Source organism: Dictyostelium purpureum (assembly GCF_000190715.1).
Source record: "Dictyostelium purpureum unplaced genomic scaffold DICPUscaffold_256, whole genome shotgun sequence".
NCBI classification, from domain to species: Eukaryota; Evosea; class Eumycetozoa; order Dictyosteliales; family Dictyosteliaceae; genus Dictyostelium; species Dictyostelium purpureum.
This window is the reverse complement of record NW_003519592.1, coordinates 15,971-33,672: the sequence shown is the minus strand read 5'-3', so window position 1 is coordinate 33,672 and position 17,702 is coordinate 15,971. Positions and strand designations below refer to the sequence as shown.

General features: G+C 22.6%; 9 protein-coding genes across 9 annotated transcripts; 4 read left to right on the top strand and 5 right to left on the bottom strand.

Moving 5' to 3' along the window:
- Positions 1–228: 228 nt before the first annotated feature.
- DICPUDRAFT_38478 (uncharacterized protein) lies at positions 229–1,502 on the bottom strand (the record flags this gene model as incomplete). The annotated part of the gene is made up of 2 exons (XM_003291029.1): positions 229–562; positions 640–1,502. The coding sequence occupies 2 exons, from the start codon at positions 1,500–1,502 to the stop codon at positions 229–231; spliced, it is 1,197 nt and encodes a 398-aa protein (XP_003291077.1).
- A 266-nt stretch (positions 1,503–1,768) lies between these two features.
- Positions 1,769–4,201, bottom strand: DICPUDRAFT_81772 (uncharacterized protein; the record flags this gene model as incomplete). Its single annotated transcript, XM_003291028.1, has 4 exons — positions 1,769–2,043; positions 2,197–2,623; positions 3,521–3,708; positions 3,787–4,201. 4 exons carry the CDS (start codon positions 4,199–4,201, stop codon positions 1,769–1,771), a joined length of 1,305 nt encoding a protein of 434 aa, XP_003291076.1.
- A 1,759-nt stretch (positions 4,202–5,960) lies between these two features.
- DICPUDRAFT_98893 (uncharacterized protein) lies at positions 5,961–7,840 on the top strand (the record flags this gene model as incomplete). The annotated part of the gene is made up of 1 exon (XM_003291038.1): positions 5,961–7,840. The coding sequence occupies one exon, from the start codon at positions 5,961–5,963 to the stop codon at positions 7,752–7,754; it is 1,794 nt and encodes a 597-aa protein (XP_003291086.1). The 3' UTR covers positions 7,755–7,840.
- A 90-nt stretch (positions 7,841–7,930) lies between these two features.
- DICPUDRAFT_155636 (uncharacterized protein) lies at positions 7,931–8,311 on the bottom strand (the record flags this gene model as incomplete). Its single annotated transcript, XM_003291027.1, has 1 exon — positions 7,931–8,311. One exon carries the CDS (start codon positions 8,309–8,311, stop codon positions 7,931–7,933), a length of 381 nt encoding a protein of 126 aa, XP_003291075.1.
- A 261-nt stretch (positions 8,312–8,572) lies between these two features.
- DICPUDRAFT_155635 (uncharacterized protein) lies at positions 8,573–9,328 on the top strand (the record flags this gene model as incomplete). The annotated part of the gene is made up of 2 exons (XM_003291037.1): positions 8,573–9,071; positions 9,147–9,328. The coding sequence occupies 2 exons, from the start codon at positions 8,573–8,575 to the stop codon at positions 9,326–9,328; spliced, it is 681 nt and encodes a 226-aa protein (XP_003291085.1).
- A 221-nt stretch (positions 9,329–9,549) lies between these two features.
- Positions 9,550–10,075, top strand: DICPUDRAFT_155634 (uncharacterized protein; the record flags this gene model as incomplete). The annotated part of the gene is made up of 2 exons (XM_003291036.1): positions 9,550–9,717; positions 9,854–10,075. 2 exons carry the CDS (start codon positions 9,550–9,552, stop codon positions 10,073–10,075), a joined length of 390 nt encoding a protein of 129 aa, XP_003291084.1.
- Positions 10,076–10,321: 246 nt separating this feature from the next.
- DICPUDRAFT_89234 (uncharacterized protein) lies at positions 10,322–11,535 on the bottom strand (the record flags this gene model as incomplete). The annotated part of the gene is made up of 3 exons (XM_003291026.1): positions 10,322–11,037; positions 11,080–11,262; positions 11,331–11,535. The coding sequence occupies 3 exons, from the start codon at positions 11,533–11,535 to the stop codon at positions 10,322–10,324; spliced, it is 1,104 nt and encodes a 367-aa protein (XP_003291074.1).
- Positions 11,536–12,577: 1,042 nt separating this feature from the next.
- DICPUDRAFT_38457 (uncharacterized protein) lies at positions 12,578–13,444 on the top strand (the record flags this gene model as incomplete). Its single annotated transcript, XM_003291035.1, has 1 exon — positions 12,578–13,444. The coding sequence occupies one exon, from the start codon at positions 12,578–12,580 to the stop codon at positions 13,442–13,444; it is 867 nt and encodes a 288-aa protein (XP_003291083.1).
- A 78-nt stretch (positions 13,445–13,522) lies between these two features.
- Positions 13,523–16,039, bottom strand: DICPUDRAFT_98891 (uncharacterized protein; the record flags this gene model as incomplete). The annotated part of the gene is made up of 2 exons (XM_003291025.1): positions 13,523–14,111; positions 14,188–16,039. 2 exons carry the CDS (start codon positions 16,037–16,039, stop codon positions 13,582–13,584), a joined length of 2,382 nt encoding a protein of 793 aa, XP_003291073.1. The 3' UTR covers positions 13,523–13,581.
- Positions 16,040–17,702: the final 1,663 nt, after the last annotated feature.

Below are 17,702 nucleotides of genomic sequence, written 5' to 3'. Positions count from 1 at the left end.
ACACATTATATAATATATAATTTAAAATAATTTTTTTTTTTTCTTTGATTATTTTTTATAATAAAAAAATAAAATAAAAAAAAAGAAATGTAAATTAATTAAACTGTTATTATAGTTTTACTTTTTAAAAATAGACCTTTATATTTTATTTTGTTTAATTTTATTTATTTTATAGAGTTTATAAAATAGATATATCGATTTTTACAAATTGTGTTTAATTAGACAGTTTTATTTTATTTGTTTTTCTAAAAATTTTTTATAAAATAAATTTCCTTTTGCTACAACATAAAATAATGGGAGTTGAGGTATAATATATTCGGCATGTGCTAATACTGCAGCGATTGCTGTAGTATGTTTAATTCTAATCCACCTTTTTTCTTCTTTGGTTTTAATATTTGGTAAAATTGGTTTGGTATAGTTTGTTTCGAAATAAACTTCAATATTATCAACAGAGTATTCCTTCTTGCTGTCCCATGGTGGGAATTCTGGGTTTTCAGGTGGGAACATCATTGATAAATGATCACCAAAAGTGTGATCCTCTTGGAAATCCATAATAAAATCGCTATATATAAACAAATTAAATATTAGTATTTGTAAATGTTAACATGATTTTAAATATTATTTTTAATGAATAATTACCTTTTGCCAAATTCAGGATATAAAAATACAACTGGGAAATGAACATCACCATTTTCGTCGAATGAAATTTTTCTATCTGATTGATAAGTATATTGACTGAGATCCATGATTGGGTGACCTAATTTATATTTATTTTTTTCATAAAGTTTTGTTGCTAAAGCGTTTAGTTCTTGTTCTTTTTTAGTTTCTCTATCAATTTTTTCTTGTTCACGTCTTTTGATATCATCTATTTTCTTTTGGGCAGTTTGTTTAAGAGTTGGTAAATCTTTTGATTCTGGGTCTTGTTCGATACCTTTATCGCATGTTTCGATAGCTTCTTTAAATTTACTTAATGCAATAAAAGCTTTGGCCATACGGAAATAACCTTTAATATTTAATGGATTGAATTCGATGGCAATTGTACAATCTTGAATTACATTTCTATAGTTGCCAAGTTCTAAATTAACAGCAGCTCTATTGGTTAAATAAGCAGAGTTTTTTTTTAAGTCGTCACATTTAACTGATAATGCTTTGTTGTAGTAGTGAAGGGCTTCCTTATATCTTGCTTTACCAGCTCTAAAATAATCATTACCCAATTCTTTGTAGTTTTCTGCGATTTCATCTGGTGTTGATTCATCTGTGATTGCTTGTAATGCTGCAACATGTTCGTTATCACCTTCTTTTAAATCATTCATAAAAATTGGTAAATCTTTCCAATCATTATCATAATCTATCGGTTTTTCGCCTTTTGCTATTAACTCTTCATTTTTTTTTCTTCTTTCTTCTTTTTGTTGTTTCCATGTTTGAATACTTTTTTCCCAAAGTTGATTTTCCTCTTCCTCACTTAAACCATCGGTTGCTGGATTATGTGCTGCTTTTGACATTATTGTTTATAACTTTATATAAAAATAAAATGAAATAAAAAAAAATAAAAAATGAAAAATTTAATTTAAAAAAAAAAAAAAAAAAAAAAAAAAAAAAAAAAAATCAAACTAGCTTTAAAGTAAAATTGATTTTAACTATTAGGGTCAAAATATTTATTTTTAATAATCATAATTAGATTTTATATAGTAAAACAATAATTAGTGTTTAGCTAATTCTTTTTTACATATAATGAAAGATAAAATTCTTTTTTAAGATAATGTTAATCTTAATTAAGGAGTTTTGGATAGTTATTGATAGCATTTTTTTTATCAAAAGAATCTGAACCTTCATCATCATCTTCTGGGTTGAATCTCTTCTTCTTTAACTTTTCCTTATCTTTTTGTTTTTCTTTTTCTAAAAATTCTTCCATTAATTTATCGTTCCATGGATCAACTAATTCTACCATTTTCCAAAATTTATAAAGATTCATTAGCTTTGCACCGTTTACAAATATACTATTATGGGTTAGGCAATTTAATATTGGATTCTTTAGGCCATCACCTTTGTTTTTTTTAAAAAAAAATTAGTATGGTATTATTAATAATATTGTTAAGGTTTTAACAATAGATTTATACAAACTCCTTACTACTAGATCAAATTGATGTGCATGGGTTTCTATAAAGTTATATATATCATCCAGTTTAGACCATTCACCTTCTCTAAGGTGCTTGATTGAATAAAAAGTTATAACTAATATTATTTTCCAAGTTTTTTTATTTCTAAAAACTCTCGGAGTACCTAAATTGCATAATGAACAGTTCTCACCGAGATAGCACCTTGGGGCAGATGGTTGATTATTATTATTGTTGTTATTATTATTATTATTGCTATTACCACCACTATTAACATTGCTACTACTACTATTGTTGTTATTATTGTTATTAGTATTATAATTATTATTATTAATAGTATTTAAGTAAGATATAGAGGTTGGTGTTGAGGTTGATGTTGGTGTTGAGGTTGGGGTTGATGTTGAGGTTGTAGAGGAGCTAGCATTAGTAGAAGCATTTGTGTTTAAACTCCCTAAATTGGTTGGTGTTTTGGATTCTTCTAGTTCTTTTAATGCTCTTTTCATTTTAGTCTATATAAAATAAAAATATAAAAATATTTTTTTTATTTATTAAAAAAAAAGAATAGTGAAAAGAAATTAAATTTAAATAAATAAAAAATAAAAAATAATTAATCTTGATAATCTAAATGTACAAAGATATGCAATAATGTTGCTATTATACAATGAGACAAGATTTATTTATTTTTAGTAAAATTAGTATATATAATTTGTTTTTTATATGAAATACCCCACATTCAACGAAAAATGAAAAAAAATGTGGTTGTTCAATTTTGAGAAAGTGTGTGGTGTAGTGTGAATTTGAAAAATATAAATAAAACAAAGGTTGATTATTATAATTAATATAATTTTATGAAAATAAACAAAAAAGTAAATAAATGTAAATACAAAAATGAAGAGATAATAACAAGCAAATTTACTTACCTGTAATATTAATAAAAATTATTTGTATAAATGATTGTTTTAATAATATTTGGATCTTCACTCAAAAAAAAAAGGTATTAAAAAAAAATAAAAAAATAAAAAAAAGTAAATTGAAAAAAGGGGACAATCACAACATTTTGATGTTATTTTTAGATTAATTTTTTAAAATTTAATGTTTTTATATAAAAAAATTTTAATTGAATAAAAAATACTAAGTATATATGTTGGGGAAAAAAAAAGTTAATTATTGAGCAAAAAAAAAAAAAAATTAAAAAATTCTTTTTATAATATTTATTTTTATTTAAATTTTTTTTTTTTTTTTAATTTTTGTTGTTTTTTTTTAAAAAAAAAAAATGGTGTACAGTATATGGGCATTTTACAATCTTTGATTATAAGCTGTTCCACTGGAAAATTTATAAAATACAAATTTAAAAATGTTTTTTTTAAATTAAATGTAAATTAATACATAATAAAAAATTAACATACATTATTTTTCAAGAGTCTCTCTTTAATTAAAATTTCTTTTTTTAAAGTAGTACGCATCATCCATGGATTAACAATATATTTAATTCTCCAGTTGCCAGTAGCTCCTCTAAAGTGCTTAATGCCCGATTCAAATACTGTTTTCTTGTGGTTCAATATATCTTGTAATAGCTTTTTCCATCTCAAATTTGCTTTTTTAAATTTAAATAAATTATTAATTAATATAATAAACAAATAAGAAGAGATATAATAAATATAGTTTTACTTACAAATATTAATTAAAAGTTGTTTATAATGGAAAAGAATAAATGGATACAATTCTCTTTTAAGGCTTACCCAACTATTAGGAGATCTTCCTTTTTGAAGGTTGATACAATAGAAAGAAGCTAAGAGCTTGTTTTCCCAGGTTGACTTTTTTAACAAAATGAAAGGAGTGCCCATTTCACATAGAATGCAACTATGGTATCCGCATGGAGTTTTTTTATTATCACCAAAGGGTTTTAAAGAAGGTATGTTTTTAATATCACTATTTATATTATTCTTATTACAATTGATATTATTATATGTTTCCATATAATTATAAGTATTATTATTATTTTGTTCAATATGTGTATGGTTGATAGGATTGAGGAATGTGATTTCACCAAAAGTTTTTTGGAAAGATGGGAGGGCAACATAAGACATTGTATATAGTTATTATTAAAGTTATACCAAATAAAAAAATCAGAATAAAAATTTAAAAAAAATTAATAAATCTTATTATATATAGGAAAAAATAAAAAAGAAAATAAATATAATTTAATATTTGAAAAACTTATTTTTGGACCAACAGTAAGGTGTATTAATTTTTTGGTGTATTATTTTTTGGCTTTATAATGGAAAAAATTTTATTTACAAAAATAACAAATTTTTTTTTTTTCAATCAGATACAGTATCACAAGGTATAGTGTACTTACCCATAACACACACAATAACACTCAAAATTTCACACTCACCCACAAAATTTTTAAATTTTACTTTTATTTTTTTTCATTTTTTGTATATAATATACGCAGAATTTTTTTACATAATCCTTAAGAATTTTTTTTATATCTGTTCAAACACTTATGTTCAACCACATATAATAAATTTTGTATAATAATTTTTGTAATAATAATAATACGAACAATGATAATTTTTATCTTTATATTCTAGGAATATATAAATAACACAAGTGAAGTTAGTTATAATAATAATAATTTTTTTTATTTTTTTTTATTAGGATTAATATGGACGTATACCATTTCACCTTGTTTTTATTGTTTTATTTTTATTTTTACAAAAAAATACAAATCTGTATCACCCCCTATTATTTTAAAAAATTCAAATTTTATGATATATATCTTGATTTTGAAGAGGAATCTCGAAATGAGATTTAAGTTATTGTTCAGTTCATTTATTTTAAAATTAATTTTTTTTTATTTTTTTTTCCTTTTTTATTTTTTTGAATAATTAAAATAATTTTTTATATTTAGTAACTTTATTTTAAAATAAAATAGTTATTATATAAACATAAAAAAGATAAAAATAGAACTTTTTTCTATTTTTATAAAATAATTATTTTAAAAAAATAAAAACTGCAAAATTAAACATTTTACATTTTAAAATATTATTTTGATTTATTTGATCATTTTTTTATTTAATTTTAATAATTTATATTTTTATAACTTTAAAACTTTAAAATTTAAAAGTTATAATAAATAACTTTTTATAAAATATAATATCTAATCAAAAAAAAAATAAAAAAAAAATAAAAAAAAATAAAAAAAAATAATAAAAAAATAAAAAAAAATGAAAATTTGAAAAAAAAATAATAAAAAAAAAAAGAAATGAAATTAAACACTGATTAAAGATTTGAAAACACGTGTTTTAAAAGTTTACAAAAAAAATATGTGAAAAAATATCGATAGATTTGATTTTTTCCCAAATTTAGATTTAAATCTTTTATTTTAATTCTTTTTAGAGGGAAAATAATAATCACACATACCCACACTAAACATATTATTTTTTTAATTCATGTATGATATTTTAATATCTATTATTATTATTTTTTTTTTTTAAACAATCCACACACACCCTCCTAATTTATTGTTTTTTTTTTTTTTTTTTTTAAAAAAAAAAAGAAAAAAATAATAAAAAAAATAATAAAAAAAATAATAAAAATAATTTTTTTAATTTAAATTAAATATAAAATTTTAACATTTTATTTTTTTTTTTTTATTAATATTTTTTAATAAATTTAAACAGTTTAAAAATATTTTTATTTTATATTTTTATAATAATAATAATAATAATAAATTTTACACACTAAATATACAAATATTTATTTATCTTTTTAATATTTATTTAAAAGTTTTTAAGAAATAATTTTTATAAAAAAAAAATAAAATATCACATAATTCCAATGGAAATTATTAATAACAAATTTGAAGATTTAAATCAAAACATTATTGGGAATAAAAGATGTAGAGATAGTAGCAGTGGTGCCAGCAGTGTTAATAATAATAATTATAATAATAATAGTTTTAATAATCTAAACTCATTTAATAATAACAATAGTAATTTAAGAAATAAAAATAACAAAAATAAATTAAAGAATCAACAATTAAAAAAACCACAAAAAAATCAACAAAATAACATTAAAGTCAATTCTATAGAGTTACCAATATATCTTCAAAAATATATAATAAAACTATTAATAAATGAAATTAATAGAAAAGATAAAAACCATGACTATTATAAAATGATTCCATGTGAAAAAAGATTCAAATGTAAAATTCTATCTATTGCAATGGTGAATTGGGATTGGTTTAAAACAGTTTCAAACAATCTTTATTGTGCAAACGACAATTTCAATTATAAAACAAAATCAAACCAATCATTTTCGTTGATGAGCAACTATCAACTCTACAGCCACCCATCAACAGAAATGTCTAATAAAAACAATAACAAGTTTTCATTAATCAAGGAAGAGAATATAAAGGTATTACGATTAACTCAGGTGTATTGCAAAGAATATTGTAGAGAAATTAATGAAAAAATAAAGAAATTTGCAAATTTAAAAAAAATCATTCTTTCTAGTACTTTTACAAGTGCAGATGATTGGTATTTATTCACAGAGCATATAGATTTGGGCAACTATAAAATAGATATAAACTGTGACATTCACGATATATATGAACATGACGCTCCTTTTTTAACACCTCCATGCAAGTTAAATGTTTCTCTATTAAACATTTGGTCCGATTTTGATGAAGAGTGCGAACTTGTAGCTTTAGAATATATCAAATATTTTAGACCAAAGAAATTACTTTTATTCCCAACAAGCAATATAATTCAATTTTCAAAAGGCTATGAATTATTTATTAATAATCAATTAAATAACAATAGAACTAATATAACCTCAACTACCACTACTACAACCACTACAAACAATAATGGTAATGGCAATAGCAATAATAACAATATATTATCTTTTAAAGAATTAAATTACTATGAACCAATAACAGTTGAAGAGCTATATTATTTAATGAAATCATCACCAAATATTAAAAATTTATCATTCCAAATATGTTATGACACATTAATATATTATCTCAGTGAAAAAAGAACAAAACCATGTGTATGCAATACACCAATATCAGTTCATACCGGAGATGATTCAACATTTTATCAACATTGGCAATTTATCCATAGTAGTATTTTAAATCATAAGCATTTAACCTCATTGTCTATCACCCATAGATGTCCAGAAAGTTATGAACTTAATCAATTCTATACTGGAAACTATCAAAACGAAAAAACATTCCCTATTCAGTTTATTGAAAATTTTGGTTCAATGATTTTATTTAACAAATCACTAAAAAGTTTAAAACTAAGTGGAATTCATGTACCATCAATATTCGAATATATTATCAAGGGTTCAATAACTTCAAATTTAAATGACTACACTGATCAACATCTATCAGTTTCAAATAAAACTCAAGGTAATAAAAGAATTCTAAAGTTTAAATCAGAATTTATAAACACCTTAAAGAATGAAAAGGAATATATAGAATCTATTGACAATCTATTAAAAGAAAATCCACCAATTACCAAATTTTATTTACATGAAATTAATTATGTAGGTGACTATTTAAAAAAGAATTATTTAACTTTTAAATGTATATACAAATCTTTAAAAAAAAATATTAAATAATAAATAAAAACCAGCAAACAAAAAACAAACAAACAAACAAATAAATAAAATGAAAGAAAACAATAAATAGAATTTATTTATTTGTTTCTTTTTTAATTTGTTTCTTTTTTAATTTTTTTCTTTATAATAGACTTTGATTAATTTTTATTATTTTATTCTATTCTATTTATTAATTTTTATATATAATTAGAGATTTCAATTAAATTAAAATCTGGATCTCTGATGTATACTGAATTTATTTTACCCACTGCTCCTGTTCTTTCAACGGGTCCTTCCTCTATTTCTATATTTTTTTCTTTTAGCTCTTTAATTACCTCTAATAAAGGTGTTTCGGATATAAAGCATAAATCTGCGGAACCTGCAGTTGGGAATTTGGATTTTGGTTCAAATTCTTTTCCTTTCAAGTGTAAATTAATTTTCTGATTCCCAAACTCTAATGCTTTTCTTGTTTCTTTGAATGTTATTATCTTCATACCCAACACACTATTATAAAACTTGCATGTATTTTCTATATTAGCAACAGTCAATACTAAATGATCTAAATTTTTAATTTTCATTTCTGTTTTTTTATTATTATAATACTATTATTTATCTCTTTATTAAGATTGATTGTTGATATTATTTACTCAAAAAAAAAACTGAAAAAAACTGAAAAAATTAAAAAGATATTTTTTTTTTCTTTTAAAATTTATTTATTTTAATTTTTTTTTTTTTTAAATATCAATTTTTTAAATCCACAACCATCATAATATTTTCAAACATTATATTTCGTATTAAATTACTGTTTTTTCGGTATTTATACACACAGATACAATAAAATGTTAAAAAAACAACACAAAATAATTTTAAATATAATATTTTTTATATTATGTTTAACCATTGTTTCATCGGCAATAACAAATAAAAATAATAAATTTAATTTAAATAGTGACAGTGGTAATAGCGGTAGCAGCAGCGGCAGCGGGGGTATTTATAAATATGTAATGTCAACTATTACAACCGATCAGCTAAGTAATGTTTGTCCAAATGAAAACCAAGTAGATTATTATGCTGTATCTCAATGTGTTGATGGATTCAAATATGACTGCAATTACGAAAATCAAACTGTAGAAATATCGATATTTGAAGATTTCGATTGTAAAATATTTGGAAAAACCCAATCAGTTCCATTTGGTTGCACCGATATGTATAACTCCACCTACTATTATACTTGTGTCGAAGATATTTCACCAATGACAAATAGCTATTCAGTATCCTCATTTAATGATCGTGGTTGTGACCAATCTGAATTATATCATCAAAAATTCTTTAAACTAGGTAATAATTTTTTTTTTATTTTAAAAAAAAATAAATTCCCATACTAATTTTTTTTAAAAAACTTTCCATATAAAGATAATTGTAATAACGATGTTTCTCCAATTTTAATTGGGTCATGTAATTCAACTTTCTTTTCCTATACATTCTATAATGACACATTATGTCAAGATCCACTTTATTCCCTATACGATCCATTAAACACTTGTTCAAACAATGAAGTGTTTAATCAATCTTATTATTCCCAATGTATTATTTAAATTGAATCAATACATATAACCATATAAAAAAATAAATAAAATTTAGATTTATAGTTTTCCAATATTGATCATCATTTTTTTTTATTTTTTTAATTTTTTTTTTTTTTATAATTTTTTTCATTTTTTTAAATTTTTTTTTAATTTTTTTTTTATATTTTCTTTTTTTTTTATTTATTATTAAAAATTTTATTTATAAATCTTTTTTATTATATTTAAATAAAATGTCATTTCGTCAACCAAGTGAATCAACAACCTTACTTATTACCTCAGTTATGTGGGTTATAGTAATTGGTGTTTTAAGATTTGGTGCCCCATACTTTAAAAGTAGCGAAGTTGGTACTATTATTGGTGGTTTAATTGGTTCATTATTATTCTTTTTCCAAATCACAGTAAGTTTTATAAATCATTACTAATACTTTGTTTCAAAGATTACTAATTATTCTAACTAATATTAAAACTTAAAAAATAATAACAATAATATCCACAATAATAAAAATAATAATAATAATAATATTATCAAAATAGTTTATTGGATCAATTAAAAGAGATATTAAATGGTTCGAATTAATTTTTTCAATTTTCACAACTGCAATTATAAGTTCAACAGTTCACAGAGTTTCGGGTACTGTTAGTGTTCTTTCATCAATTGCTATTGTTTTCTATTTAAATCATGTATCACATAAAATCCATTCCAAAATTGAGGAAGCCAACTCTGTATCAACCGGTGGTAAAAAGAAGAGAAATTAAATTAATTTTTTAATACAATATAAAATATAAATAAAACCAAATGTTAACAATAAAAAAAATAAAATAAATAGTAAATCATTAGGAAAACAATGGTTATTTTTTGTAAATAATTAACAATTTATAATTAATAATTAATTAACTCTAAATTTTATATTTTATTATTACATATAAATATTATTTTTATTAATTTTTAAAAATACATTTTTTTTTTTTTTTTTTTTTTTATAATTATTATTGTTGTTGTTATTATTGTGAAGAATTTAAAAGTAAAATAGTTGGAGGTGGTGGTGGTGGTGAAGGAAGAGGTGGAATGGGTGGTATTTTACAAAGTTGAGAAATTTGAATAGATTCAACTATGGCGTCAAATGTTTGCTGGAGTTGCTCTTGGTGGAGTCTGCCTAAAGAAATCATTTTAATGCTATTTAAAATATGAGTTAAACTATCTTTATCTGCTGCATTAAATGTGAAATTTTTCGAAGATGAAACTAATGTGAAGCCTTGATTATAATGTAATGATGCACTTGTATTGCTAATACTTTGGGACATTGATAATAATGATGATGGACTACCGTTCGAAGAGGATACACTACTTGATAAATCAAGACCGCTACCACGTGGCGATGAAATATTGGATGGTGATATATTCAATGTACTACCGCCTCCGCCGCTACCTGTTGATGATGATAATACTGGTGAACCTGAAATACTTAGTGGAGAACTTGATACTAAAAATGATGAATTTGCAGGTGATGAACTGAGGGTTGGAGATAAAGGTTCGTTTACCTTTAAAAGATTATTACTGGCTGATCTTGCTAAAAGTCCAAATTTTGGTGATAACATTGCTGACCCTTTACCTTCTTTTTCTTTTTTTCCACCCTGTTCATCCAAACCCAATAATGCACTCGCTTTGCTATTTTTATTTGGACTTGGTGAATTTTCTTTATTATTTGCTTCTTCGATACCTAATAATGCACTTGCTTTACTTTTACTAATTGTGCCTGTACCTGATCCAATTGAACCACTACTTGATCCTAATAATAAATCATCACTGCTTGAATTGGATCCCAATACACCCCTATTTAAAATTGAATTTGATCTTGTTAACATTGGTGAGTTACTACCACCACTAGTATTTAATGAACTATTAGTTGCTGTTGGCTCGACAGATGTAATTGTATTTAATTTAACTAAAACAAAAATTATGATTAATATTAATATTATTTATTATTTAATATTTAATATTACTATTATTTACTTTTATCAATTGTTTGATGTTTTTTATCTAATAATTCTAATTCTACCCAATCTGATGATATTCTTATAAATTCAACATTGATATTAAATGGTTCTGATAAATGTACAGGCAATGAATTGGGAGCATACATTGCTTCACAAACTATATGCTTATACATATTGATTGCTTCAGTTTTTGGTTCAATTTCTATATTTTTTTTATCCATTTCTTTCTTTATATATTTCTATATTTAAAATTATTTATTACTATTATTTAAGATGATTATTATTGTTGTTAAACTATTTATAATTTACAAAATATTATTGTTATTGAGTTTTTTTTTTTTTTTTTTTTTTTTTAAAATAAAAAATTTTTTTTAAAAAAACTGAATGTTGGTGGTGTGGTAAGTGTATTATATAATTGTATGTGGGTGTTGCGTTTGAAATGGTGAGTGGAAAAATGATTTAATAATAAAAAAAAAATATATTGTGTATGGTGTGGGTGTGTGCAAATGATTAATACTGTGTCTTTTAAAAATTTGTGCGGATGGGACTTTATTGATTCAAATAATTAAATTAAAATATTTTTGTTGTTGTTTGTTAATTTTTTTAATTTTGGATCTATTATTTCAACTATTTTATAAAATTGAAAATTACAACAATATATCATATATTATGTTTATATCGATGATGAAACAAAAAAAAAAATTCCAACTACAACAATACTTTAATATTTTAATATTATTATTCTTTGCTGATAAATAAAAAAAAATTAAAAGAAAAAAAAAATTTTAAAATAAAAAAAAATAAAAATTAAAAAATAAAAAAAATTTTAAAAAATAAAAAAAAAGTTAGTTTAAAAAATGATTTTTAAAAAATCTGTTGTTTGAAAAAATTTTGTTTTTAAAAGCCATCAAAAAATAATTTTAAAATGAATAAATAAAATTTTATTTTCCCCCACATTAAATATAAATGAAATTTTATTGAACTATATAAATAAATTTGGGTTCTATCTTAAAGGAAATGAAACAAAAACCAAACAAAGAATCTTCTTTTGGAATTTTATTCTGTATTCGAAAGGTCCCTTTTAAAAAAATCTCAAATTTTTTTTATTTTTTTTTAATTTTTTTTTAATTTTTTTTTTTATTTTTGTATAAAATTTAATTTATTTTATTTTTTTGTTTTAAAAAAACTTTTTTTTTAAATTTCAAATTTCATAAAATATTACAAAACTACAAATAATAATAATAATAATAACTATTTATAGATATGTCAACCCCAACAAAAATTTTTTCAACTGAAGAACTCGAAGTAAAATGGGATAAGTTCAGCAAAACTTTTCAATTTTATAATGAACCAACTACATTACCAGTTTCAATGCTTTTAATGGGAAATATTGGTTTAACACATCCAAATAATAAAATTAAATCAATTGTCGAAGTTGCTTGTGGTGCTGGTGCATCAACTGAATTAGCACTTTTTTTAAAAAAAAATGAAACAAAGTTTTTAGCATGTGACCTTTCACAAGAGATGTTGGCATTGGCAAGAGATCGTTTAGGTATGAAACAAAACGAAGACGAAATCAAATCAAAGAATTTTACATTAAAACAAGGTGATGCAGAGCATTTACCAATTGAAGATTCATCAGTCGATCGTTATTTTGCAAATTACTGTTTACATTTAGTTAATGACCCAGATCAAATGTTACGTGATTCCTACAGAGTTTTAGAAAAAGGAGGTATTGCTGCTTTTTCAGTATGGGGTAGATCTCAAAATTCAAATCAATTCGCTATTGTTGGTATCGTCGCAAAAGAACTTGGTATTCAATTAGCTGATTCAGGCGCCAGAACACCATATCATCTTGGTGACACAACTAAGCTCCGTAAAATGGCCCTTGATGCTGGTTTCCAAAGAGTTCAAGCTGGATATACATTCTTTAACCAAATTATAAGCAATGGTGTCGATTATGCAAATATATTTTTATCAACCCCAGATGCAAAGGTTACACTTGAACGTATTGGTGCAGAAAAAGAAGCTATTTTAAGAAGTAAAGTTGCTGAATACGTTGATAATTTAATTTCTAATGGCGAAATGATTGGATTGGATATTGCTTATATTGTTTGTTTTAAAGATTAAATAAAAATTAAATAAAATTCTCTCTGATTATAAAATGTAAAATATAAAAATTTTTTCTTTTATTTCTTTTTTTTTTTTATAATATATTATAATGCAATATACATTTTTAAAATAGTTTATTTATTTTTTTATATAAATTATACATTTATATTAACACTTAAATTATTAAAACCATTATTTCTATTATTATTGTTATTATTGTTTCCATTGTTATTATTATTATTATTATTGTTATCGGTATTATTTCCATTATTCATATTTTCATTGTTTTCATTTGTATCAAATTCTTCATTTAAAAGCTTCCATGCTTTATCTACAAATCTTTTATCTAAAGGCTTGGTCATAAAATCATCACAACCAGCGGCTAAACAAATTAACTTGTGACTTTCTCTTGAATCGGCTGTTTGAATAATTACAGGTGTTCTTTTTAATCCTCTTTCTCTTTCATATTCTCGTATTAACATTGTTGCAGTTAAACCATCCATAATTGGCATAATCATATCCATCAGAACTAATTCGTATCTTGGGTTGGCTCTAAACATATCCAAGGCCATTTGACCATTTGAGGCTACTTCAACATCAAAATTATATCTTTCCATAACCTTTGAAATAACTTTAATTTGTAATTGATTATCTTCGACTAATAATACCAATGGTCTATGTTTAACTATAATTATAAATAATAAAATTAATAAACTAATATGATATAAAACAAAACTATTTTATATTATTTAAATACAAACCTTTGATCAATAATCTATTGCAACCAATGATACCCAATGTTTTTAATTGACTTAAACCACCGGTCAAAGAAGTAACACCACTATCGGTAAGATTACCACAAAAATTTAAGTTTAATTTTGAGATTTGAGATAAATTTCTAAAGTGAACCAAAGTTGCATCAGTGATATTGGCACACATTGATAAATCTAAAGTTGTAAGATAAATTAGATTACCAATATGTTTAGCACCGACATCACTAAATGGATTATTGATGAGCGAAAGCGATTTCAATGATTTTAATGAACCAATATAATTCATACATTTATCATCGATACCACAATTTTCAGCTGCTAAACTTTCTAAATGAGGTAGTTGTAAGAGACATTTAATACCTTGAGCATCAAGTTGATTAATTCCGCCAATATCCAACTCTGTTAATCGAGATAGATTACAAATAAATTGTAAACCTCTATTTGTGATGACGGCATTTCTACAGACATCTAAATGGGTTAGAGTTTGAAGTTGAGAGAGTTGTTGGCAATCATCATCGGTCATATTACAAGCACCAGCATAGAGTGAGGATAATGTTTTTAACTTTGAAAGAGTTGTAAATAGTTGTGGAAGTTTCAATGACAAACAACCTTCCATTTGAAGCTTTTGAAGGGGTACCCCTGCATCTACTAGTGCTGCCAAACCTGATCCATCAATTTTATCTACATAACTGATATCCAATGATTGTAAATTACGGAGATGAGATAAGCTCGCTATACCTTGATCTGTGAGCAATGAATTTTTTGATATATTTACATAGGTGATTGTTGATGCCATTAACCCCTTGGTGATGTTTAGCCAATCGTCGCTTATTGGTACCTCTTTTCCGCATAATTCTAGTCTTGTTAATTTACAATTTCTAAAAAGTGATAATGTCCTTGATGATAGTATTTTTCTTCTTTGAAATAATGGTATAATCTTTTGGCATAGTTCATCTGGAAGAGGTTCTAATGTATCTATTTTATCGATGTCTTTGACCAATGCCTCTAAACAAATATCTATTAATCTATGAATGGTTTTAGTTTTCTTTGGCTCGTAATTTGTATTTGAATTTAATGAGTCCTCTTCTTCATCTAAATCAAAACTATCTTTGCTACCAATTGTGTTTGGTGGTTGTTGTTGTGATTGTTGTGGTGGAGAAATTTTTAAACTTTTCCTATTATTATTACTATTAATATTGTTGTTATTGTTGTTATTGTTATTGTTGTTGTTAAAACCGTCATAGTTGTTATTTGAAACTGTTACATTATCATTTGGTTTAATTTTTTTACATGTCTGTCCATTTTCTTCATACTGTGGTTGTTGTTGATCCTGCTGTTGTTGGTACTGTGGTTGTTGATATTGTTGCTGTTGCTGATGTTGTGGTTCTTGTGATTGCTGATGTTGTTGTGCTTGTGGTTGCTGTTGAGGTTGTTGATTAGAACCATTTTCTAAAGGTCTTTTATTAGATGTAGTGGTAACGGTTGTTACTGTTGTTGTAGTGGTTGTCGTTGTTTCATTCTCACCCTTTTCATTTAATCTTGTAGAGTTTATTGTTTGGCCATTACTATTATCACCAATACTATTCGTGTTTATTTCGCTACTGTTAGTGTTATTATTGTTATTGTTAGTGTTATTATTATTATTATTACTACTATTACTATTATTATTGTTATTGTTATTATTACTATTATTTACATTAACACCATTTTTATATATATTGGTATTATCTTTATTGTTATTAGTATTTACATTATTATTATTATCATGATTTAAATCTGGTGTATCTGATGGTGGTGAATTTATAGTTTGTTGTTGATGGTCTAAAACATTAGAAGACATAATAACCTTTTGCCAATATAGTTTTTAAAAAAAAAAAATAGATTTTTGTATTAAATTTTACTGGTCGAGCTTTTTTTTTTTTTAAATTTTAAATATTTTTTTTTTTTTTTTAAAATTTATATTATTTCTTTAAAGTATTATTAATATTATTTTTATTATTATTTTTATTATTATTTTATCTCTTTCTTTTCTTTTTAGTAGTGTGTGTATAGTATTAATAATTTAAATTTATAATTATTAAATTAATTTGCGAATGAAAAAAAAAAAAATTTTAAAAAAAACAAAAATAAAAAAAAATAAAAAAAAATATACAATATATAAATGTTGTGTGTATCTATATTATTATCTCTTTATTATTTATTATCTTTATTATTATAATTTATCTATATGTTTAATATATAAAACATATACTATATAATTAATTGTGCACTGTAACTCTATTTTAATTATAATGTTAAATATGGCAAAAAAAAAATAATTATATTTGTTTAATGATTTTTATTTTTTATTTTTTATATTATAGTGTGTTTGTGTGAGTGTGTGTTATATAATTATATAAATATATTTGTATGTGTTGATAGATTTAAAGAGCAATACGATTTTATTCATATAACAAAAAAAAGAATATTTTTTTAAAAAAAAAAAAAAAATTATTTATGTATTTAATTTAAATTAAAATAAAAAAAAAAAAAAATTAAAATAAAAATTTTTTTTAAAAAAAAAAAAAAAAAAAATTAAAAAATTTAAATAAAAAAAAAAAAAAAAAAAAAAAAAAAAAAAAAAAAAGGGTCTTTTTGTATGTTATATATATGTATGTATGTTTGTGTGTTTATGATAAAGCTTATTGATGTGTGTTTTTGATTTATTATACTTTTTTTTTTTTTTCTTCCCAAATGTGAATGATTAAAATTATATTAATAACAAATAAATAAATTAAATTGAATTAAATTAATATTTTATAAATTGTTTTTTTTATAAATAGAAAAAATAAAAATAAATTCGAAATTTTTTGGCTGTGTTTGATAAAAAAAAAAAATAATAAAAATTTTAAGATCTTTTTAGTTTTATTTTATTTTTTTTCTTTTTTCAGTAATCTAAAAAATCAACCATATAAAAATTAATTTGTTATGAATAATTTTTAAAAAAAATGGGATATCAATGAGACAAATGGTTATTATAATAATAATTATTTTTGTATATTTTTGGGTACTTTGCTTTATTATTTGGTATAATATAAACAATTGGAATATAAACAGAAATAATAGTAATTTTTTTATAAGGAAGATTTTAATTACTATTGGCATAAACAACAACAACACACAGAAAAACTATTTATCTTGGTTAAAAAACAAAAAAATCTATATAGATTTTATTAATAACAGTATTAAATTTAAAATATAATGAGAGAATTTAATAAAATTGATATACAATATTATAATATATAAAAAAAAATTAAACAATATCTAAGTTGGTTATGATAAAATTAATCTTTAAAGATTATACCATAAAGAACTAATAATATTGTTATATTTAGTATACCATTATTTATTAATTAAAAAATTGGTAATAGTAAATTATTTTTATTTTATTTTATCAGTAAATCAGAAAATCAAAAAAAGGGTGATGTATAAATAATTAAAAAAAAGGGATAGTTTTGTACACT